The sequence below is a fragment of the Mauremys reevesii genome, linkage group 15 (assembly GCF_016161935.1).
Source record: "Mauremys reevesii isolate NIE-2019 linkage group 15, ASM1616193v1, whole genome shotgun sequence".
NCBI lineage: Eukaryota > Metazoa > Chordata > Testudines > Geoemydidae > Mauremys > Mauremys reevesii.
The window spans coordinates 19,142,519-19,168,341 of NC_052637.1; the positions used below are offsets into that span (position 1 = coordinate 19,142,519).

The 25,823-nt window shown below is 45.6% G+C and overlaps 1 protein-coding gene across 1 annotated transcript in view; it reads left to right on the plus strand.

Annotated features, from left to right (window-relative positions):
* GLP2R (glucagon like peptide 2 receptor) overlaps nt 1–25,823 on the plus strand; it is a 135,418-nt gene that overhangs the window by 6,744 nt on the left and 102,851 nt on the right. Inside the window, exons 2-4 of the mRNA XM_039501579.1 lie at nt 3,213–3,306; nt 17,254–17,358; nt 23,578–23,699. Of these exons, the coding sequence (XP_039357513.1) occupies nt 3,213–3,306; nt 17,254–17,358; nt 23,578–23,699 (321 nt within the window). The remainder of the gene's footprint in view (nt 1–3,212; nt 3,307–17,253; nt 17,359–23,577; nt 23,700–25,823) is intronic.

Genomic DNA, 25,823 nt, shown 5'->3' on the forward strand with positions numbered 1-25,823 from the left:
CTGGAGCGGGATGGCACTTTCAGGTATTCAGCAGCAATTCGGTGGAGGATCCCTCACTCCCGCTCGCAGTGAAGGACCTCCCTCTGAATTGCCGCAAATCACAATCACGGCTTTTTTTTTTTTTTTTTTGGCTGCTTGGGGCGACAAAACCCCATAGCCGGCCCTGCCTGCTTGCTGCAGCCCTTCTGTCTGGAGCCCCAGACACACCCACTTCGTTGCTCCCCCTCTCTTCACACTACCCCCGAACAGCACTTCCTCTGCCTGGAACAATCAGCATTTCCTCCCTCAGGACAATGATTTAAAGGGGCCATGCTTTCTAAACCCCCAAAGGGTTACATATAGATACAAACAGTCCTGGGGGTGAAATGCCTGCAAGCTTCATGATGGCTATTTAAAAACACCTGAACAGAGGCTCAAACTAAATGTACACCCCCAAATTAAAAAAGTGAAAGGACCAAAAAAAAAATGACACCAGGGCTAATCAGCAAAGTAAAAGACATAACTAGTGGTAAAAAGGAATCCTTTAGAAATTGGATGTCAAAGCCAACTGAGGAAAACAGAAAGGAGCGTAAACTCTGGCAAGCCAAGTGTCAAAGTACAATAAAGAAGGTCAAGACAGAATTTGAAGATCAAGTAGCTAAGGACACAAACTAACAGCAAAAAAATGTAAGTACATGAGATGCAGGCCAGTGATTGCTCAAGGTGCTAAAGAAGCCCTAATGGAAGACCAGGCCATTGTGGAGAAGTTAAATTAATTCTTTGCATCAGTCTTCACAGCAGAGGATATGAGGTGAACCATTCTTTTTAGGTGACAAATCTGAGGACCTATCCCAGATTGAGGTGTCAGTAGAGGAGGTTTTGGAACAAATTGACACATTAAACAGTAATAAATCACCTGGGTCAGATGGTATTCACCCAAGAGTTGTGAAGGAACTCAGATATGAAAATGAAGAACTACTAACTGTGGTATGTAATGTATCATTTAAATCAGCTTCTGTGTACGAGGACTGGAGGATAGCTAATGTAATAATACCTAACTTTGAAAAAGCTCCAGAGGTGATCATGGCAGCCTAACTTCAATACCGGGCAGATTGGTTCAAAACTATAGTAAAGAACTGAATTAACATACATAAATTAACATGATCTTTTTGGGAAAAGTCAACACTGCTTCTGTAAAGGGAAATGATGCCAAACCAATCTAATAGAATTCTCTGAGAAGGTCCACAATCATGTGGACAAGGATGATCCAGTGAATATAGAAAGCCTTTGACAAGGTCCCACACCAAAGGCTCTTAAGCAAAGTAAATAGTCCTGGGATAAAAGGGAAGGCCCTCTCATGGATCAGTGAGTGGCTGAAAGATAGGAAACAAAGGGTAGGAATAAATGGTCCATTTTCAGAATGAAAAGAGGTAAATAGCAGGGTCTTCCAAGGGTCTGTACTGGGACCAGTGCTGTTCAACATATACATAAATGATTTGGAAAAAGGGGTAAACAGTGAGATGGCAAAGATGATACAAAATTACTCAAAATAGTTAAGTCTTTGCAGTCTGCTTTGGACTTACAAAGGGATCTCAGAAAACTAGGTGACTGGGCAACAAAATGGCAGATGAAATTCAGTGGGATAAGTGTAAAGTAATGCATACTGGGGGAAAAATAATCCCAACTACCTATACAAAATCATGGCGTTTAAATTAGCTGTCACAATTCAAGAAAGAAATATTGGTGTCATCGTGGAGAGTTGTCTGAACACAGGCATCCACTGTGCAGCAGCAGTCAAAAAACCTAACGTTAGGAACCATTAGGAAAGGGATAGATAATAAGATGTCCACACCTTGAATAGTGCATACAGTTCTGGTCTCCCCATCTGAAAAAAAAATATCAGAGTTAGAAAAGGTGGAGAAAAGGGCAACAAAAAGCATTAGGGGTATGGAACATCTTCCATATGAGGAAATATTAAAAAGACTGAGACTGTTCATCTTAGAAGAGAGCTAATTAAGGGGAGATATGACAGAGGTCTATTAAATCATGAATGGTGTGGATACAGTGAATAAGGAGTTGTTTATGCTTTCATATAACACAAGAACCAGGAGGTCACCAATTAAATTAATAGGCAGTACATTTTCAACAAATAAAAATAAGTATTTCTCCACACAATGCACAGCTGACCTATGGATCCCATCTCCAGGGGATGTTGTGAAGGCCAAAAGTATAACTAACTGGGTTCAAAAAAGAATGAGATAAGTTAATGGAGGATAGGTCTGTCAATGTCTATTAGCCAAGATGGTCAGGGATGTAACTCTATCATCTGGGTGTTCTTAAACCTCCACCTGCCAGAAATTGAGAGTGGATGACAGGGGATGGATCACTTGATAATTGCGCTGTTCAGTTCATTCCCTCTGAAATATCTGGCATCTGCCAATGTTGGAAGGCAGGATATTGGGCTCAATGGACTACTGTTCTGACCCAGTATGCCCATTCTTATGTTATGTTATGTCCTGTGTTATACAGGAGGTCAGACTAGATGATCACAATGCTCCCTTCTGGCCTTGAAATCTATGAAAATGGAGATGAGTCCTTGCTAGTTTTTCAATTGCCTCACTTGAAACAGGGATACTGAGGGGTTGCTTGGGAGGTCTGCTGAAACAAGACTTAGTGTCTGGAGTCTGGGAGGGATATGATGGGAGAGGATTTACCTCTTTAAAGGTGATGTTAACAAAATGGTATTATTTATTTCTTCACAATTATATTAAACGGCAATGAAAGAGCCCTCAGCCAATGTTCTGGGCATCCTTGACAATCTGTAAAATACGCTAATAAACAAACAGCCCCATGAATTATTTCCAGTCATACCAATCAAATAATCCAGTGAAAACATAAATATTCAACAATGATTAATCAGCCTCTGCATATAATCTAATTGTTAACTGCTTGAAAACGTTCCAGGATTTATGAGCCATAGCACACAACTTCTACAGTTGGCTCTGCAGAGGCTATATATTCAGAGTGTCCAGCTGGAAGTTTAACAAAAATGTGTGGTGTTGGGGAGAACATAACAGTGTAACAGTGTATTTCTTGGCCACAGAAAAAGTGACAACTCTTGAATTTTGTATATTACTTATTTCAACTGTTAAAGTAGCAGAAAACTATCCCACCTAGAAAAATACAAAGTTCAAACTCAGTTTCTTCATTTACAATATTTTCTGTATGTACAGGTCTTAGGCTCTCTGATGGAGAAAACGATGACAAAGTGGCTTAACTACAAAAAAGATTGCTTGAAAAAATTACAAGAATCTGCAGTAGAAACTGGTAAGAAACCTGACTAAAACTGGGGTAACACTTCAAAATATCCATATTAAATGAGTAAATAGAAATGTATTGAACAATATTGCAGAGGTATATTTTTATTCATAGATTTCAAGATGTAAGGCCAGAAAGGCCTACTATAAATAGACAAACAGAGGAATGGCATCGTTATGTTTAAGACCTTTTGCTTAGCCAAAAAAAATAAGTGAAATCAGCTTGAAATGCCGCAAACTGTTCACAACCCCAGACAACTGCTGAACAACTGTGGAGCAAGATGAATTTCCAGCAATTGGGATTTATAAATTACCCTAATTAAAGAAAGCAGTTAGAACCCACTGAACTAACAAGGTTTGCCACCCGTCACTGATCACTCTGTATTATATCCCTTCACCTCCATCCTTCTGTTTCTTGTCTATGTAAGTCCTGAGCCTGATCCCATTTAAGTCAGTAGGAGATTTTCCACCAAATACAATGCGTAGAGATTCAGGTCTTTGGGGCTGAGAATGTCTCTTTGCACGGAGTCCTAGCATAGTGGGATCTCCGCATGCTGCTAGTACTACTATTAATAATAAACTAAGGAGGGTGGCCATATTTCCCAAAGGGAAAATGCGACATTGTGTGGGACTAACCCATGTCCTCTCCTGCCAACCCCCACACATGGGGCTGGCCTGAGTCACTCGCCTGAGGACCCTCCCCCTCAAGTGGGGCTGGCCTGAGCCACTGGTCGGAGCACTCTCCTTCCCCCCTACAACATGTGAGGTTAGCGTCACTGCTCGCTCAAGCCCTGCCTGCCCCCCCATGCATAGCTGGCATCACTGCTCACCCCCCCACATGTTCCTCTGCACCCCACTTTTTGACAAAGGTGGGCATTTGTCCCATTTGCTCTTGCCACCTGATCAAGTTGACAAATGCCCACTTTTGCCAAAAAAGTCAGGACAGCCAGGACAAGGCTTAAAAAAGGAACTGTCCTGGCCAAAGCAGGATGTCTGATCACCCTAAAACTAAGTATTAATCTTACAGTGTCCACATAAGACAAACACATTTATTCTTATTCAATATAAAGGAGTGCAGAGTTCATTGTAACACAACTTTAGCTCTCACTCAAAGTAACTATTTCCATCAATAATTTCAAAACATAAACAAAAACATTAAATATGTATACGAAAACACATAGTGAGCAGCTTCCAAAACAGATGCACAAACATATATTTATATATAGTCAATGTTATATGTTTTCCTGGTTAAACTAAAAAGTGTTCATAGGCAGTTTACTGGGGAAAATACTATTGAAAGTACACATTTATGTGACGTATTTCCATCAACAGTATCACTTAAGAAAATGTTTGGACACTGAAATCAAGATCTCATAGATTTTTAGATATGCATTGTTTTTGTTGAGAATTAAAATGGGGGTGTCATAATGACACATGCTTTTATTTGTACTTGAAAAGATTAACTGATAGAAACCTGGCCCACTGAAGTGAATGACAAAACTTCTATTTACTTCAAGCGGGGCCAGGATTTCACCCAGTATGTTTATGTTTATGTAGCCATGTAAGATTTATGACATACCTGGTTCAACTATCTTGCTTTGTTTTAAGAGATTGTCTACACACTAGGTTTCAAACTGGATCAAACGACATTCATCTAGTTTGTAAACAATTTGCATATGTAACTCTTCTGCCAGTTGGAGTTGGCAGCAACAACGGCCGGGTTCAATACCTAGTGTTCCTTTTTAACAATACAACACAAAACCGGCTTGAGCCCCCCACCCAGTAACCTGGGACAATTACATACCACCCCTGGTCACCTCCAAGAGGCGATACTCCCCCTCTTGCAAGCACACAGGAGAGATAAAAGGAGAGAAGTAACCCGACATTCCTTTGGGAAAATGCCACAAGCAGGATTCATAAACATAAAACCAAGAGCAAAAGACCCACCTGAGAGTATGTTGGGCAGTGTTCTTTTACCTCAGGTTCCTAAGTTCAGCAACAAAAAGTTCTTTAATGTACCGTTCTCTTGTTCCATCCGCCACACCCGTTCACAACTATCATCCTTGATCAGTGAAGACCCAGAGTTTAGAGGTGCATCTGGGTGAGCTCACCTCCCGCCCTAGTGAGGAATCGGGGCACCTTGCTTGTTCTGCTGTCCAGGCGCTTGCTTTGACATCAGCCGGCCTGTCAGCCACTAGCCGCTCTGCCCTGCTGGCCACTCACCGCTCCACCAGCTGTTCCACTGGCCACCCTGCTCGCTGCTCCATTCTGCCTGCCAGCCACTCGCCAGTCCATTCCACCAGCCACTTCGCTCTGAATCCTTTGGAATGTCTCAAGGTCCCACCACTTAACACAGCTCTCAGTGATTTCTGCTGTTAGTGGTGGAGCCTCACTACTAGTGTGGACTGGGCAGTCTCGTGAATCAGAGATACCGTCCCAAAGCAGGCCAAATGCTTATACCTGGTTATCAGTGATTTCAGCTCTGTGGTGTGTAACAAGACTCCCAGTTGAGTCTTAATCAGCTCTGTTTTTACACTGTGGAGACATGCAGGGTCGAATGGTGCCTCGGATCCTTAGGCAGGGCCCACACCACCAGGTACAAGTACCTGTCCCCACCCTCTCTCAACTCCATTGGGTTTTGGCACCCACATCACCTGCCTAGCAAGTGCAGTTTAGTTGAGCATGAGTCCCTCCATCTGAGTATGCCTTGCACAGTTCTGCTGCTCTTGATTCACACAACAAGGATAATAACCCTTTAGTACCCCTGCCCCAATAACAAAGTGACTCGAGCTCATTCAGACTCTGCTTACATTGCAACTTATCACTGCGCACTAACTGCATTTGTCTGGAATGCTGGAGTCCTCTTGCAAAGTGGATTAGGTTTGCTTCAAATTGAAATAGTTCATTTTTGTTGTATGTGTGCATGTGATTGCTGTGCACCACTTTTTTCATGTTTTCAATGGCTATCCCACAGTGCTTTGCAGTTCGACTGTTACTGACTTGTCCATTGTGTGCACTCCCTCCATGGGGGGTCCTTTTCAGGATAACGCTTCTCCCTATAAAAAGTGGCACAGAGCCAGATATTGCCTGTTTGCCACTCAATTCCAATGTGTCATTATTCTGGTGATGCAACCACAATAGCACTCCAGAAGCCCCATAACATGCCTCACACCGCTGATTGGAGCGGTGCTGAGACACTTCATCTCACTGCCATATGGGGAGATGCATTGGTTCAGGAACCTCTTGTGGGAAGGCACAGGAATAGGACCTTTTTTCGCACATTGTAAAGCAGATGTCCACAAAGGGTCACAGCCAGGACACCAGCCAGTGCCAGATAAAGAACAAACATCTCAGGAGAATGCACACTGAAATGAAGGATGAAAAGAGACAATCTGGCAGGGGACGTGTGACCTGTCCATTTTTGAAGAACTATATAGCATTCTACACAATCACAGTACAACCTGTCCCAGGCATTACTCTGAACCTGCTGCCTGCACCTCCCCCTACCAAGCATGACCAGCTCGACCCATGGGAGGATGAGCAGAAGGATGCTGGATAGGAGCTGCCCCTGACAGCTAGGATCTCTTTGTGGGTCAGGACAGCCAACTGGAAAGCCAGTCCCAGTCTTGCTCTACTACGAAGGACCCTCATTCCCACCCTACATCAGTTGAGCTGGATTCCCAGCCCAAAACCAAGCAGGGACCAAAGAGTCAGATCCTCTGGAGGGAACGTCAGCATGTAAGTACCTATCTTTACAATCTATTATTTATTGGTGGATGTAAGCGACGAGCCCACGTCTTTCACTCACCCTCCATCTTGTGCTGCTTCCAAATGGCGTCTGCCAGCAAGGTGCAGTCACAGTCTGTACCTCATTCCTCCTCCCACACCAGATTCAAATAGCAAAAGCATTTATTTGTACAACATTCAATAATTTATTGAGATAGTGCTTATAGGAAAAGAAATCTGGATAGTTTTTGTAATTTACATGAAATATAAACGCACATTGCAGGCCCAGGCAAGGCACAAACAATCAGGGCTGCCCACAGGATTCAGGGGGCCTGGGGCAAAGCAGGGGAGCTGCGGCGCTTGTACTCACCTGTCAGCAGTCTGGGTCTTCGGCGGCATTTTGGCGGCAGGGGGCCCTTCAGTTGCTCCGCATCTTTGGCAGCACTAACGGCCCCCCCCCACCGAAATGTTGCCAAAGACCCAGACTGCTGCAGCGCCAGGGCTTGTGGGGCCTGGGGCAAATTGTCCCAATTTGCCCCCACTCCAGGCGGCCCTGCAAACAATACTTACTCCCCACTGAAGTGCAAATGCCTTGAAAAATGCATATAGCTGACCATCATTGCAGGGACCTATCTGTTTTTCTCTTCACTTTCTCCAGGGGAGATATAGCAGAAATTAAGACTGAGAAATTACTTGGGTTTTTGTTTGTTTTGCAAATTATAGGGAATAACCCCATGCCCATGTCCTCTCGTAGGGCTTGCAAGCCCTTTCCACTACTGCAATGCTTCAGAGGGGACCATTGTGGAGAACAACTTCACAGCATATCTCACCAGTCTATTCTTTGTCTTTTTTGAGTAAGACAAGTCCTCCACCTCAGTGTAATATCATCAAGAGTCAGGACATAGCTCCAATCAACTCCCTCACCCCAAAATCATGAAAGCAGATACAGTAGACTGAAATCCAAAGGCACCCACCACGGTCCATACCAACCTACCATCTCTGAGTTTCCCACAAGAATGGGAAGAGTCTCAGGGAGGAACGGTCACACATATTGACTAAAAAAGCTAACATGCCTTGTCTGAATATGAACAATAAACAACTTTTTTGTTGTTTTGTTCGCTTCCATAGCCACAGCACCCTGCAACAGCAGGACAGTCAAGGACAGGGCCTCTCTGAACTGCTGACAACCTGAGGGGAAGAAAAACGAAGAGTCGGGATGAGATGTTTACATGACTGAGTCACAGAATCAAACCAGGCTGTCTGAGAGTGAAGCTTGCATATGAGGATCCAGAGGGAGGGAGAAGTTGCTCTCTCAGGAGATCATGTCAATGGCCAAGGGAAAGTGTGGCTGTGGCCAAAGATAGTATCACCAAGGTGAAGGAGAGCATGGAAAAGGACGGAGATATAGTGGCAACTTGTGGGTACTATCCAGAATGCCCTCCTGATAATCTTGCTACTTCTAGGCCAGCAGGCCCTGCAGTCCCGTAATTTGGGACCCAGACGTCCTTCGGCCTGTGGATAATGGTGGCTACTGGCACCAGCAGCAACTCCTAACCTCTGCATCCCAAGTGCAGTGCTCCCAGCAGGTCCCATTCACCTCTCAGATCCCACCTCTGGGCATCGAGAACATTTGCACCTGGCATAGGCGCCGATACTGGGTGCTCAGCACCCACCCGCAGCCCCACAGATCAGCTCCTCCCCCTCCCCCCTCAGCAGTTCAGTGGGGTGCAGGAGGCGCTGGGGAGGAGTGGGAGCAGGAAGGGGCAGGGAGGAGGTGAGGTGGGGGCAGGAAGAGGCGGGGTGGGAGCAAGGGAGAGAGGGAGAAGCGAGGGCAGGGCCTGGGGTGGGGTGGGGGTCGAGCACCCCCCCGGGAACTCAGGAAATCAGTGCCTCTCCCTGGGAGTCCAGCTCTTTTGAGCCGTGCAGAGCCCCTGAGAACTTTGAGCTGAGGCACTCAGCCCCAGCACCCATGCAGATAAGAAGAGTCAGAGGCAAGGCCTATACTCACCTGTAACTGCTCCCCCTTTCCTCATTCTGTTGCACTTGGAATGTTCTTACTGTTGCATTCTAAGTTTCATGTGCACTGTTGCAGTAATTTAAGGTTTGTGTATAGTTGATTACTTTAAAAGACTGGTTTTCTAAATGTATTTCCAAACAGACATTATTTTTCCATTGCTTTGATTAACATTTTTGTATTTTTTATTGTTTCATATTAAAACCATTTACAATACATCCATTATGGGTCATCATTGCAGATAGCACAGAGAATTCTTTAAATATGCGAAAATAATTCATAGGTTTTTACAAGAGCACGTAGGGAACAGTAAATTTCAACCACCCACATGCAATCCCTCAGTGCTCAAAATGTCTGCATCCCAGTGCACCCCACACACAGGGTAACTTTTTCAGGCATGGCAGGCACTCAAAACGCAAACAGTAGGCATCCCTGACAGCATTCCCATGGCTGTTTGTGCTCCTTGCTGTCTGTTTGAACCTCTGAGCAAGCCCCTGCACCTCAGACTCCCACCCATCGTCAGGACTTTCCCCCTTGCTCTCACAAATATTGAGCAAAACACAACATCTACCTATAATATTGGAACATTTTTTTCTGCAGCTTCCAACCTATTCTGCAAACTGTGCCATATGCTTTTCATTGTGTAGCTATAAAGCAATAATGAAAATGTTGCTTCTGTCCCAGCAGCTCGTGTATAGTTTCATTAGCTAGGGCCCCAGGACATAACTTGGATCTCCCAGAATAACTAGACCAGCCTCCACGCCATTAATGCCCCCAGTGCTTCAGGGGGTAAACAGTCTTTCTCCGTTTTATTTGAATAGTAGAGAGTTCTGAAAGGTTCTAGCATTGTGGACCATAGCAGATGCTGCTGCATTTATGTCTGTAAACCTGCCATGGTGGTCCACCGGTCCTTGGAGCACTATGGACAAAAACCCCTTTCTGTTTACAAATGCTGTGCTCAACTGGGATGAGGGCAGGCAAACGTTAGGCACATGGGTTCATCAGTTACACCAAAACCAGGTTCGGTACCCAATGTATGCAAACCCATCAATAATCTCCTGAGCATTACCCATCTGCATTACCTGGTTAGACAGCACCTTTTCAGTGGCATAGCAGACCTGTATGAGAATGGCCCCAACAGTTGATCTCCCCACACCAAATTGGTTGGCCACAGACCAGTAACATTCTGGGGTGGCCAGCCCCCAGATGGCAATGGCAACCCTGCTGCTCCATGGATATGGGGCACCACACGTTGGTACACTGACGCTGCAGTTCCAGGGCCAGTTCCGCAGAGATATTAAAAAAAAAATAACCCTCCCCATCCTGAAGTTCTCTTGTCACTGAACTGGTCATCCCAGGTCTACAGAATGAGCCTCTCCCACCAATCCATGGTGGTTTCTTCAGCCCAGAAATGGTGCTGAACCCTTTGTAGGTGATCCAGGACCTGGTCTTCACATTCCAACAGCTCAGATTCTCCCATTATTCTGTGGCAACCTGCTGCCATCACTGCAGATTGTACTCCTGTTGCCAGAGTTGCTGCTGCCATAAAATATTCTTCTGCTCCTGCCTATCAGCTTGTTGGTGCAATGGGTAAAGTCCAATGCTGAATTCATCCAGCTTTGAGTGCTGTAATATAGCCCAAGGAAGCCCTGTATATTTTCACTTGCCTCCACAGAAGCAGGGAGCAGGAGCTTGGTTTCCCACATTTCACAGCAAAAACAATCCCTGGATGCATGCTGCTCAGTGGTAAAGCAAAGGACCCTGGGATACCCCCAAGAATGCTACACCCTCAATTCACAGCAAACTTGCACCATGTGTTCATACGATGTGAACTGAAAATAGAACAGGCATTCTGTGTGCATGCTATTGATATGACTTACGTAATGCAAGTTATCTGATGCACATCAAAAAGCTTTGAATTAAACTCCCCAGTGTAGACACACCCTACATGATCATGCTTTGTAAACAATGTGACATTGTCATCTACTAAACTTAGCTGGACTTTGAAACACTGTGTTTGGGTTTTGATGCATATGGAGAGGGTACATCTACCCTACCAGCTAGGGGTGGGATTCCCAGCTCACATGGATATACTTATGCAAGGTCACATTGAGCTAGCATAATAAAAATAGTAATGTAGCCATGGTAGCACAGATAGCAGCAGCACAGGCTAGCCATCCTCCTGAACCCCACGGGTATGAACTTGGCTGCTAGCCCATGCCACCACTGCCCATGCCAACGTGACTATATTACTATCTTTAGTGTGCTGGCTCAATGAGAGCTAGTGCAAGTAGGTCTTTGTGAGATGGGTATCTCACCCTAGCTCCAAGAACAGAAGTAGCCATAGATAGATCTGTGTCTTTTCTTGGAACACAGAGATCCCCTACACAGTAATGTATCACTGAAGTATCAGAGGGGTAGCTATGTTAGTCTGGATCTGTAAAAGCAGCAAAGAATCCTGTGGCACCTTATAGACTAACAGATGTATTGGAGCATGAGCTTTCGTGGGTGAATGCCCACTTCGTCAGCATGCATCCGACGAAGTGGGTATTCACCCACGAAAGCTCATGCCCCAATATGTCTGTTAGTCTTTAAGGTGCCACGTATCATTGAAGTAGTTCACAGAAAAATACATTAACAATGTGACTTCTAAAATGTCTTGTTGGATTATGTCCCTGGAACTTTAATGAGGCAGAACTAGGCTAGATCACAGCACAGCCAGTCTTTGGGAACCAGAAAGCCATAGTCCCTGATACCTCCAAGCACCCGCTGGGATGGGGAACTAAACACACCTTTTATTTTCATTAAGAAAAAAATGTGAATCTTCACCACTTTCCATTGTAGAGACAGCCTTAAAAATGGAAACTAAAGTAAACCAATCATTCGACTTGAAAACTTATCACTATGGGTTTCCTGAGGCTGGACTGCCCCGTGAAGCCAGGCTCTCTGTATCTGGGGGCGATCCTAGAGCAATTTGTAATGTGGGTAACAGCACCATCTGTGCACAAAAGTCCTTGTCAGGAGCTCTTCAGGTGGTACTTCTCCTGTCTACCTCTCACCCTGTGGACCCACCTCACTCCAGGAACCACAGCATCCTCTTCATGACTCGGCCCTCCAGCCAGGTCACCATCTTCCAGGGTGACCCAAGATCCTTCTATGGCATGCAAATGGTCCCAGGCAGTCTTCTCCAGTGCTGTCCAGCTTGTGCCATTTCTCCAGTGGCCAGTAAGGTGACCTGGGCCCTCCCTCTACTCTGGGTTCCAGTTCAGGGACCCTCAGCTCAGCAGTTCTGGGCTCTAACCTCTCAGCCCTCATTGCTCCTTCTCTGGACTGCCTCTTACTCTTCCTGGTCCCCCCACCTCACCCATTCTCTGAGAGTACCAGCTCCGAACCAACTCCCTCTTCCCAGGGAGTGACTGCCCTTTCCCAGAGGCCAGCTATCTGTTGCCAGCTATCTGGCTTTATACAGGTCCCACCTGTTCCTGTACAGTTGAGCCTGCTTGCAATCCACTAGTTCCCTGCTCCCTGGCTCCTCCTCCTGTGGAGTTAATAGGCCTACCTGGCCACCTTAACCTCTTACATTCCTGTGTGGGGTGGACACCCCATCACAGGAAGTCACTTACCCTTTTGGGGATATATTATCCTTGACCTTTCATATGTGCCCAGGATCTTGCACACCTTCTCCATTGGCCCATAGAGCTGACTGGCAGAGGGGAGCAGATCTCTGTCCAGAAACAGCACATCATTCACATTCCCCATGCATGCTAGCGACATCAGGGAAGAACTGTGGGCACCATTCCCAAGGAAGGCTAGTGCCTATCACAACCAGTTTCCCCAGGGGATAACAATGCCTACCTCACTGGGCCAAAAATTGTCACAATAATTTCATTTGTGTTTGTAAAGTGCTATGATCAGTACAGTCCATCAGGATGGTTCTGTCCCCCTTTAAGGGCTATGGACCCAATGGCTGCTAGAACCCCATTATAATTTGACAACTACCCCTTGAAAATCATGTTATGAACGTTTGCCCCTATGTATACACCAGTGCAGATGTCCAGATACCACTTTTCCTGCAGCAGGAGACTTTTGGTGGTTCAGAGTTTCTTGCCACACTTTTCCTGCCAAGCATTGGATGGAATCTCCATCTACACCCATCATACCAAAGACAAATGTAACAAGACCCATCCAATGCCAGTTACCTGACAGACATAGCGGTGATGAGCTTATTGGATGGTCACAGACAGAGAGAACAGGTCCATGATTACCAGGTGCACAGTAACTGCTGCCAGTTGTCCAAACAATGGACAAAAATGCTATGCTCCATAGATATCGCATGCCCAGTAATAGATATAACAGATCTCCATAGTTACACAGTGCTCAGAGACATATAGATTTTAAGGCCAGGAGAGAGCATTGGATCGTTTAGTCCAGTGGTTTTCAAACTTTTTTTCTGGTGACTCAGTTGAAGAAAATTGTTGATGCCTATGACCCAGCAGAGCTGGGCATGAGGGGTTTGAGGTGTGGGAGGGGCTCAGGGCTGGGACAGAGGGTTGGGGTGTGGGAGAGGATCAGGGCTCTGAGCTGGGGGTGCAGGCTCTGGTGTGGGGCCAGGGATGAGGAGTTTGGGGTGCAGGAAGGGACTCTGGGTTTGCGGGGTGGGGGAGAGGGCTCACGACTGGAGCAGGGGATTGGAGTGCAGGGTTGGGGTGCAGGCTTGCCTCAGGTGACTTCTGGTTATCGGCGCAATGTTAGTGCTTAGGCAGGCTTCCTGCGTGTCATGGCACCGTGGACCAAGTTGCGCCGAGCTCCTCGTGGTTCTTGCCCGTAGGCACCTCCCCCTCCCCCCAGCTTCCATTGGCCAGTGCTTGGGGCAGGGGCAGCTCGCGGAGCTCCATGGCCCCTCCGCCTAGAAGCCAGACCAGCTGCTGGCCGCTTCCGGGGCACAGCACGGTGTCAGAACAGGTAGGAACTAGCCTGTCTTAGCCGGGCAGCACCGCTGATGGGACTTTTAACGGCCCAGTCAGCAGTGCTGACCAGAGCCACCGCGACCCAGTGCCTTACATTCCACGACACAAGACTGGGTCGCGACCCGCAGTTTGAAAACCACTGATTTAGTCTCACCTTCTGTTGAGCACACGCCAGGGAATTTCATAATATTGAGCCCAATAGCTTGTGTTTGGCTAAAGCAGATCTTCCTAAAAGGCATCCAGTCTTGATCCTGACAATGGAACCAGGGGCATGACTGCAGAAGGCACCAGCTTGTTTTGCTGGTGCCTAGAGCCGCCCCTGAATGGAACAGACACCTAGGGAGGTCATGGAAGCGCCTTCATTGGAGGTTTTCAAAAGGAGGCTGGATAGCCATCTGTCTTGGATGGCTTAGACACAACAAATCCTGCATCTTGGCAGGGGGTTAGACTAGATGACCCTGGCAGTCTCTTCTAATCATGGTCGGTGCATAATGGAGACTGGGGGAGGCTAAGGCTCCCCAAACTTTGTGCTGATTGGAGGGGGAGTGGGCAGTGGTGGATTACCACATGGGCCCATGGGGCCTGTATCCAGAGGCCCTGGATAATTTGGGGGGCCTGGAAAAATATTCCTGTCCCCCTGTCCACCATGGCCAGGGGCTGGAGGAGCTCTCGCTCCCTGCTGTGGCCACAGAGCTTTTCCAGTCTCAGGGCTGCAGCATGGGGATGTGGGAGGAGTAAAGGACTGAGTGAGGGGCGGGGCCTTGGGGGAAGGCCAGAGAGGGGGCAGAATGGGGGCAGAGCCATGGGAGGAAGGGGTAGAACAGGACCAGGGCTATGGGTGGAAAGGGGCCAGGGCCACAAGAAAAGGGGCGGAGTGGGGTGGGGCCATGGGAATGGCTGAAGACAGAAAGGGCAGAATTGGGGAGGGGCTCCAGGCTTAGAGCTCCCGCCAGGGCCAAGAACTGTGCCTCAGTCCCAGCCAGGGCAGAGAGCTCAACCCCAGCCGGGCCTGAGCTCTCAGCCCCCCTCCGTGGCCTCGACCAAGCTCTCAGCCCGCTCTTGCCCTGGCTGAGGTCATGGGTGTAGGGGCTGAGAGCTGTGAGTGGGGGCATGGGCTCAGCCGGAAGAGGCTGGGTCCAGGACTAGCCTCCCCAAGGGGAAGCTTCACACTCCATCCATGCTTCTAACCTTACGGTTCTATGATTCTATGATCTAAACACACCAACAGATTAAGAATTTACCATATCACTTGTAGTTTCTTCCAATGGTTAATATCTCTCACTGTTGACAAAATGTTGTGCCTTGTTTCTAATTTCAATTTATCTGGCTTTAACTTCCAGCCACTGATTCTTGTTCTGCCTTCCTCCACTAGATCGAAGAGCCATTTATTAACTAGGAATTTTTCTTCCTTTATGGGTACTGTGACAGACCCAGACCAGTGGGGTACAGGAGTTTGGTAGAGGGCAAATATATTGGTCACTGGATGAGTAGTTTTCTGTTCCCTGAGTGACCAGAGCAGGGCTGCACTAGAGTAATCAGAAACCTGCTAGAACCAATTAAGGCAGACAGGCTGATTAGAACACCTGCAACCAATCAAGGCAGGCTAATCAGGGCACCTGGGTTAAAAAGGAGCTCACTTCAGTTTGTGGTGTGTGTGTGTGTGTGTGTGAGAAGCTGGGAGCAAGAGGCACAAGGAGCTGAGAGTGTGCTTCTGGAGGACTAAGGAGTACAAGTGTTATCAGACACTAGGAGGAAGGTCCTGTGGTGAGGATAAAGAAGGTGTTTGGAGGAGGCCATGGGGAAGTAGCCCAGAGAGTTGTAGCTGTCCTGCAGCTGTTACAGGAGGCACTATAGACAGCTGCAATCCACAGGGCCCTGGGCTGGAGCCCAGAGTAGAGGGCGGGCCCAGGTTTCCCCAAAACTTCCCAACTCCTGATCCAACACAGGAGGAGTTGACCCAGACTGTGGGTTCCACCAGAGGGGAAGATCACTGAGGTGAGCAAATCTGCCAATAAGCGCAGGACCCACCAAGGTAGAGGAGGAAGTTTGTCACAGTACTTACACACTGGGATCAAGTTACCTCTTGGTTTTTTTATAGCTAAACACACCGAGCTCCTTACGTCTCACTATAACACTTTTTCCAACTCTTGAATTATTTTTGTGGAAATCTGCTTCCTCTCAAATTTTTCAACATCCTCTTAAAAATGTGGACACCAGAACTGAGTGCAATATAGCAGCACTGGTCTCATCAAAGCCATGTACAAAGATAAAATCAACTCCCTACTCCCACTCGCAACTCCCTGTTTATACATCCAAGCATTGCATTAGCCCTCTGCCGCAGTATCACACTGGGAGCTCATGTTGAGTTATTTGTTCACTTTTCTGCAGAAAAGGACCTAGGGGTTACAGTGGATGAGAAGCTGGATATGAGTCGACAGCATGCCCTAGTTGCCAAGAAGGCTAACGGCATTTTGGGCTGTATAAGTAGGGGCATTGCCAGCAGATCGAGGGATGTGATCATTCCCCTCTATTCGACATTGATGAGGCCTCATCTGGAGTACTGTGTCCAGTTTTGGGCCCCACACTACAAGAAGGATGTGGAAAAATTGGAAAGAATCCAGCGGAGGGCAACAAAAATGATTAGGGGGCTGGAGCACATGACTTATGAGGAGAGGCAGATGGAACTGGGATTGTTTCCTCTGCAGAAGAGAAGAATGAGGGGGGATTTGATAGCTGCTTTCAACTACCTGAAAGGGGATTCCAAAGGGTGTTCTCAGTAGTACCAGATGACAGAACAAGGAGTAATGGTCTCAAGTTGCAGAGGGGGAGGTTTAGGTTGGATATTAGGAAAAACTTTTTCACTCACAGAGTGGTGAAGCACTGGAATGGGTTACCTAGGGAGGTGGTGGAATCTCCTTCCTTAGACGTTTTTAAGGTCAGGCTTGACAAAGCCCTGGCTGGGAGGATTTAGTTGGGGATTGGTCCTGCTTTGAGCAAGGGGTTGGACTAGATGACTTCTTGAGGTACCTTCCAACCCTGATATTCTATGGTTCTATGACCCATAAGTCCTTTTCAGAGTCACTGCTTTCCAGGATACAACCCCCATGCTATAACCATGGCCTCCATTCTATATATAACAGATCCCTGTGCTTACAGGCTGCCTGGAATCAGGCATGACAGTCCCCATGGTTACTGGCTGCCTGAATAATCTTTATTAAAAACTAAACATTAGTTCTCTCTCTCTCTACAGGAATATATTGCAATGGGACATTTGATCAGTTTGTCTGCTGGCCTTATTCACTTCCAGGAAATGTGTCTGTTCCTTGTCCTTCATATTTAACCTGGCTGGAAAACGGTAATGTGATTTCTCTTTTTTTAAAAGATTCATATCAGGAATCTTCATTGCAGGAGGGAGTTGTCAGCTCAGGCTCTACTGTCCTGGAATTGCCTGGAGGATTGCTTGGAGCTATTCTGCATCACCTCCTTCCTGGCTAGTCACCAAAGTCATCCCATTGCAACATGCTTCAAGCCCTGTAGGGATGAGAAGTGACCTTGCCTGCACCCTTCCCCACCCCTCTTTGTTATGTTTCAGTCACTTTAAGGCCAAAAAGTCACTTTGGGGTATTGACTTTTAAGAATAATTTTAAGAACCCTCCTAACTCCTTTCCCCGTAAATGCTGTCATGATGCTGACCCTTCCCCCAGCAGTTTTCTTGACTCTCAGGGAATCCCGTGGTGGTAACTGGAGACCAGGTTGTTCAAACTATGGCTCTAAATTGTGGCCCTCAAGGGTGGCTGTGGTGAGAAGAAGTGTTACAGGATGGCCAGCCCCATAAGGGCCTGGAGGCTGAGGGCTAGTCAGCCCTGTTCAATCAGCCTTGCCTGTGCCATAATTACCTGCCTCCCTGCTTAAGGGGCAGGACTAGCTGTGGTCAGGTGACTGCCTGAAACACCCGTGTCTCATAAAAGGACTGAGGGAACTCAGTGTCAGTGAGGAACAGGAGTAAGTTGGGCTCCCGTGGAAGGTCCTGGAGCAGGGAATCAGCCTAGGCATCAGTGCTGTAGCCCAGATGGGGGTTGAGACTATGAGAAGGACTCCATGGAAAGAGCCAGAAAGTCAGGGCTCTGTCCCAGAGCCAGAGTAACTTAAAGATAACCCCAAAGGGTGTGGGAACTGGCACCAGTGGGTGAGGTGAAGAAGTGTCAGAAAACCATAGTGAGAGAAACTGAGGCAGGGAGCACCTGCAGTGCCATGCTCAGCCACCATGGGGCACCAATGCCTTATGACAAGAACATTTTATTTGATTATGAACTGAAAATGTGCCTTGCAACTTTTAAACTGACCTGTTTGAACCAGCCCTGTCAATACAAGGCGGGGATATTGAGCAGCACCTCCCCAGCTGCCTCCCACCACCTCCCCTGCAGCACCAGGAGCATTCTAAGCCACAGCTGGGCCTCCCTACTGCAGCTGCTCAGCAACGCCTCCACTGACCATTTGCTGCATTGCAGGGGTGAGAGGAGAGTAGCTCTAATGGTTCCATTTCCTGCTTCCAAGGAGGAGCAGGACATGAGCTCAACTTGCTGTGCCTGAGCCTAGGGGCCCCTAGCAAAGACTACTCCCCTTCCCCACACACCCCTGGGAAGCTCAAAAGGTGGGAAAGGAGGAGAAGCTGGGACATAACAGACAGTTACAATTCCCTGCCCGCCTGCCCCAGCAAGAGCAGCCTGCGGCTGGTTCTAATTTGCATCCATTGGCTACAGTTCCCAAAGGATCACATAGGGTAGGTCTACACTGCAATTAGACACCCACAGTTGGTCCTTGCTAGCTGACTCGGGATCACAGGGCTTGGGCTAAGGGACCGTTTCATTGTAGTGTAGATGTTCTGGCTTGGGCTGTACCCCGAGCCCTCGGACTCTCCCACTTCACAGAGTCCTAGAGACTGGGCTTCATCCTGAGCCTAAATGTCTACACTACAATTAAACAGCCCCTTAGTATGAGCCCCAGGAGCCCAAGTCAGTGTCATGGGCCAGCTGTGAGTTTTTAATGTCCGTGTAGATGAACCCATTGTGGCTTGGAATAGCTGGGGCACAGCGCGATGCAACTACTCATTCTTCCAGCATCCAACATACCCCTCCCCGCTCCCTCACCTGTCCTTGCCCCTGCCCCTGCTCCAGGAGCTGAAGGGAATGAGGTACAAGAGTCAACTTTGCCAACTCTATGTCCACTGTAGACTCAACTAGGCCAGGGGATACCTAGAAGCAGACTTGTGGGAAGTTTCTGGTTCTTCTGCGCTTCATAGCCATCTGTAAGGAAACAGAACTAGGCAGAGATCCACTCCACGACAGTGACTGCGGGCCAATAACTGTATGATTAATAACACTTGGCCCCCAGGCTGACAAAGTTTGACACCTCTGCTTTAAGGTGTTCTTGACCTTTTAAGAGGATGTCTAGAGGGCTGCTCCATTCTCACCCTGCTTCTTTCATTGCTGCACTGGCCATCATGTTCAGGGAACAACTATTTTCCAATATGGCCCAGCCTCAGTCTTTCCCCTGGGGATGGAGGGGTCTCCTATCATGGGTATATTTTCAAATGGCACAAGCTCCTCTGCAGCTGTATCTAGATCTTGCATGACTCCCCACCACTGCCAACCCCAAGTGCTTGAAGATCATGGGGTTCAGATGTCTAAAATCATGAGATTTTTTTTAAATGACATTTTTGACTGCCTTCTGATTTCCTTCCTCATTGGGGGAAGCTGCCTGCCCCTGGTTTGTATGGGATCAGCTCACAATCAAAATTCAACCTTCAGCACACACACAAAGCTGCAGCTTCTATTCACAGCTCAAAGGGACTCCACAAACCTTTCCTTATTCCTGTGGTGTGTGCAGTGGCCACTCCATCGCCCCTTGTCACTCCCACTTGCTACACAGGCTAGGCAGATGTCCCACTCCCATTCCCTAGCCATGCTCCCAAACAGTTTTCTGCCCCCACCTGTCCCATAAATTAAGTTATCCGCATTTTTCCCTACCTTTCCTATCAGATTCTCCTTCTCTGCGACATCACATCCCCTTGAACCTCCCTCAGTCAGGTATCCTGCTCCCCACACTCCCCTGTGCCTCCCTCAGCTGGGTCTCCTGCTCCCCACACTCCCCTGTACCTCCCTCAGCTGGGCCTCCTGCACCTCTGTGACCGGGGGCCAGCTGAGGTTACTTAGATTTACCAAGCCAGCATAAAACAGCTTCTTTATTACCTCACTGGTTATTCAGAAGTCAATAACACAGTTCCCTTAAAGTGCCAGCCTCAGGCCTCCATCCAGGTACCCAAGTCAAATATGATGAAGATTTCTGAAAATCTTATTTCATCATATAAAATAAATGATTCTACCAATCCCAAAGGATCGGACACATTACCTCCCAGGTGATTGCATATCCCAGATCTTACCCAAATATTTGCATACAGCGAATGCTTATTAACTAAACTAAAATTTATTAAAAAACAAAACAGAGTATGGTTAAAAGATCAATATACATACAGACATGAATTCAATTCTTGAGGTTCAGATTCATAGCAGAGATGGTGAGCTTTGTAGTTGCAAAGAGTTCTTTTAGAATTTAGTTCATAAGTTATAGTACAATGTTCAATATCATATCCAGGGTGTACCAGCTAAACTGGGATCTCATCTTGCAACTTAAACTTCCTGTGATGAAGCTCAAGCAGATCTGAGATAAACAGGATCAGGACCCAAAGGTCTTTTAATACAGTGATCTAGCATCCAAACAATAGGCTTTTGATGTAACCTTCTGCTTCCTAAACACCACCAGTAATTAGTTACACAAATTAACAGAGAAATTTATGCATAAGGCTGTCTATCACAAACTTCAAAGACAATATAGACATATAGACAATTACATTATTTCACCGAAGATTCATCTAAATGTTAATATTCTCTTTTTACATGGGTAGCATTTAAGATATACACTAGGGCTGTCGAGCGATTAAAAAAATTAATCGCAATTAATTGCACAATTTAAAAAATTAACTGTGATTGTGTTAATTGCACTGTTAAACAATAATAGAATACCATTTATTTAAATATTTTTTATTTTTTTTCTATATTTTCAAATATATTGATTTCAATTACAACACAGAATACAAAGTGTACAGTGCTCACTTTATATTTATTTTTATTACAAGTATTTGCAGTGTAAAAAAACAAAAGAAATACTATTTTTCAATTCACCTAATACAAGTATTGTAGTTCAATCTCTTTATCATGAAAGATGAACTTACAAATGTAGAATTATGTACAAAAAGACCTGCATTCAAAAATAAAAAATGTAAAATTTTAGAGCCTGCAAGTCCATTCAGTCCTACTTCTTGTTCAGCCAATCTGTCAGACAAACAAATTTGTTTACATCTACAGGAGATAATGCTGCCCTCTTCTTGTTTACAATGTCACCTGAAAGTGAAAACAGGCATTCTAATGGCACTGTTGTAGCTGGCGTTGCAAGATATTTACGTGCCAGATGTACTAATGAGTCATATGTCCCTTCATGCTTCAACCACCATTCCAGGGGACATGCATCCATGCTGATGATGGGTTCTCTTCGATAATGATCCAAAGCAGTGCGGACCGACGCATGTTCACTTTCATTATTTGAGTCAGATGCCACCAGCAGAAGGTTAATTTTCTTTTTTGGTGGTTTCGGTTCTGTAGTTTCCACATCGGAGTGTTGCTCTTTTGGGACTTCTGAAAGCATGCTCCACACCTCATCCCTCTCAGATTTTGGAAGGCACTTCAGATTCTTAAACCTTGGGTCGAGTGCTATAGCTATCTTTGGAAATCTCACATTGGTACCTTCTTTGCATTTTGTCAAATCTGAGGTGAAAGTGTTCTTAAAATGCACGTGCTGGGTTATCGTCCGAGACTGCTATAACATGAAATATATGGCAGAATTCAGGTAAAAAAGCAGAGGATAAACAGCTCTCCCCCAAAGAGTTCAGTCACAAATATAATTAACGCATTATTTTTAAACAAGCATCATCAGCATGGAAGCATGTCTTCTGGAATGGTGGCCGAAGCATGAAGGGGCATATGAATGTTTACCATATCTGGCAGGTAAATACTTTGCAGTGCTGGCCAGAAAAGTGCCATGCAGACATCTGTTCTCACTTTTAGGTGATATTGTAAATAAGAAGCGGGCAGCATTATCTCCCATAAATGTAAATAAACTTGAACCAGAAGTAGGATTAAGTGGACTTGTAGGCTCTAAAGTTTTACATTGTTTTGTTTTTGAGTACATATATGTAACAAAAAAATCTACATTTGTAAGTTGCATTTTCACGACAAAGAGATTGCACTACAGTACTTGTATGAGGGGAATTGAAAAATATTATTTCTTTTGGTTATCATTTTTGCAGTGCAAATATTTGTAATAAAAATAATATACACTTTGATTTCAGTTACAACACAGAATACAATATATATTAAATGTAGAAAAACATCCAAAATATTTAATAAATTTCAATTGGTATTCTATTGTTTAACAGTACAATTTTTAAAACTGGAATTAATCATGATTAATTTTTTTATCACGATTAATTTTTTTAGTTAATTGCATGAGTTAACTGCTATTAACTGACAGCCCTAATACACACAATTAGTATTACTTCTAACTTCTAACAATATAGGTCTGCATTTCAAAGTTCTAACCTACCTAGCAATAGAATGGTCCTAATTACCCTTTCTAATGTGTCTTTAAATGTCAGCTTTGGGTTGGTTAGCCTGCAAGCTGTTTAACCCCTTCTGGCCATGCAATTATATAACAGTGGTAGCATTAATGATTTGCATGGTTATATTCTAATTAAACAATGTCACAGCCTCCCTCAGCCAGGCCCCCTGCACCTCCCTCAGCCAGGCCACCTGCACCTCCCTCAGCTAGGCCTTCTGCTCTTCACACTCTCCTGCACCTCCCTCAGCCAGACCTGTTCCCCACACTGCCCTGCACCTCCTTCAGCTGGGCCTCCTGCTCCCCACACTACCCTGTGCTTCCCTCAGCCAGGCCACCTGCTCCCCACATTCCCCTGTGCCAATGGAGCTACACCCTTTCACACCAGCTGAGGATCTGGCCCCTACATTCTGTGACGAGGCACCACAAGCTGATGTGCCAGAGCATGAGAGGATGGTTATTTAATTACTAAATCATCCTCTTTGCCCAGAGTTCTGGTGCTGGTATGAAATGTATTGCCTGTATGTAATAGGAAGGGTTCAGATTAAGAATCTAAAGGATGAAGAAAGAATGATTTGAAATGTAATTTTGTCTTTTTGATGTGCTCACTATATTTGCTCTTTGAAAATACTGGGTAAATTATTGGAATTTCTTTTGATAATATATTCATAAACTACGTTTCTATTATTTTCTCCCAAATAGACATTACAAAGAAAAATCAAAGGCCAAAGCAAAGATTTCTCTAATGGGGTTTCCCTAGCTTTGCTGAAAGGGTGAAATTTGTAAAGCACATGAAAAATGAAATATATGTCTTGACCTTTCAGACTGAAGCTCTGTTTACTTTCAGGAAGTGCAGGAAATGTATACAGAGTCTGCTTGGACCAGGGAATCTGGCAAACAGAGGAGAATTCAGCAGATATTTGGCGCGATGCTTCAGAGTGCTCTGAGAAGAATCACTTCACCCCACAAGTAAGTATGATGTTTTCTTTTATGCTTTAATACTTTAATCTTCTTAATCCCTTCTTGAATAATTGATCAGATGTTTCCATTGAATAGCTGCAGAAGAGAGCCAGACTTATTTAGGTAATGATATGAAAACCTTTGCTTGTATTTTGAACAGGGATTAGGACTGGAAAAATCCTGAGTGCTTTGGGTTCAACAAATTATCCCTAGGTCAGTTTTGGGATCACCACATTTACTGAACTCTAATATAATGAGTAAAAAATGAAACTCATAGAGTTAATTACTCAGACTCAGAGAAATCCACATGCTAAAAGGAAACATATTGGGCAAAATTGCTGTGCAACTAATTGGAGTGAACATGGAACAAATTTCCCACTTCAATTCATTCTCTTCATCCCTGAGCCTCAGTCATTAGTGGGCAGCTGCATGAAAAGAAAAAATGGAGGCAAAATCACAAACAAACCCAATCCTTGTTGGCACTGGACTTTTGACAAGACTTTGCAGTCACCCAGCTAGGTTAGGCTATGCTAACTATGAGGCGAGGCAGAGGAAAACCAAGACAAAAGAGAGAATTTTAAATTTTTAGAACTTTATAAGGGGAAACGCCCCAAAAGTTTCAGGAGCATAAATAATATAGAATATTGCAAAGTACTTACTCCTTGTAATAATAATAAACTATGTTACCAACACATTAACATTTGCGCGCTTGTACATGATGCTCTTCTTTACTCTGTGCAATAATACCAAATACATTGTTATTATTAAGAACAAAAAGATTATTGAACAATAGACTGTGTCACTTCAGAGAAGAATCAACTTTTCAGCTCCACTCTTGCTGTCCTGTTCTTTGCTTCTCTTTGGCTTGAAGTGCCCCTTAGATTCGACATTCCTGTGGTTGTTCCTCTTTTCACTGGGTTTATCCATAAGCAGGTTTCTTCACCTAGTGGGCCCTCATTTGTGCATTTTGCACCTTTATTCCTTCAATGATGTTCAGAGTCATTCTCTCTGCTCACATACTTTAGGTCCTTTGTGGATGGGCTTCTCATTTACTGTTTTCATGGCCTGTTTTCATCTGACACAGCTTTTGATCACTTCCCTTTTTGACCAATTATCTCCTTGGTACTCTCTGTCCAGTATGTCTGTAGATTTTGTTTCCCTCTACTTCTTTTCTCTAAGGGTATGTCTACACTACGGGACTATTCCGAATTTGCATAAACCGGTTTTGTAAAACAGATTGTATAAAATCGAGTGCTCGCGGCCACACTAAACACATTAAATCGGTGGTGTGCATCCACGGTCCGAGGCTAGCATCGACTTCTGGAGCGTTGCACTGTGGGTAGCTATTCCGTAGCTATCCCATAGCTCCCGCAGCCTCCCCCGCCCCTTGGAATTTCCGGGTTGAGATCCCAGTGCCTGATGGGGCAAAAATCATTGTCGCGGGTGGTTCTGGGTAAATGTCGTCAGTCACTCCTTCCTCTGGGAAAGCAACGGCAGACAAGCATTTCGCGCCTTTTTTCCCTGGATTGCCCTGGCAGATGCCATAGCATGGCAATCATGGAGCCTGTTTTGCCTTTTGTGACTGTCACCATATGTGTACTAGATGCCGCTGACAGAGGCAATTCAGCAGCGCTACACAGCAGCATGCTTTTGCTTTTGCATGACAGCAGAGATGGTTACCAGCCATACTGCACCATCTACCAATCCATAAATTGGTAAAAAGATGATCATGGCTACCAGTTGTTTTGCACCATTTGCTGCTGTCATAAGTGCCCCTGGCTGCTCTTAGCCAGGGGCGCAAAAGCCAAAATTGGGAATGACTCCCAGAGTCAATCCCTCCTTTTTGGTATCTAAAATTAGAATCAGTCCTGCCTAGAATATGGGCAAGTGTACTAGAGAGCTGCTGTATCAGAGAGCACAGCTGCTCTGTGTCAGATCCTGCAGAAATTATGAGCTGTATGCTATTCACAGGGGGTGCTCCTGCAACAACCCCACCTATTGATTCCATTCTTCCCCCAGCCTTCCTGGGCTACTGTAGCATTGTCCCCCCACTTGTGTGATGAAGTAATAAAGAATGCAGGAATAAGACACACTGACTTGTTAGTGAGAAATGAGTGGAAGGCAGCCTCCAGC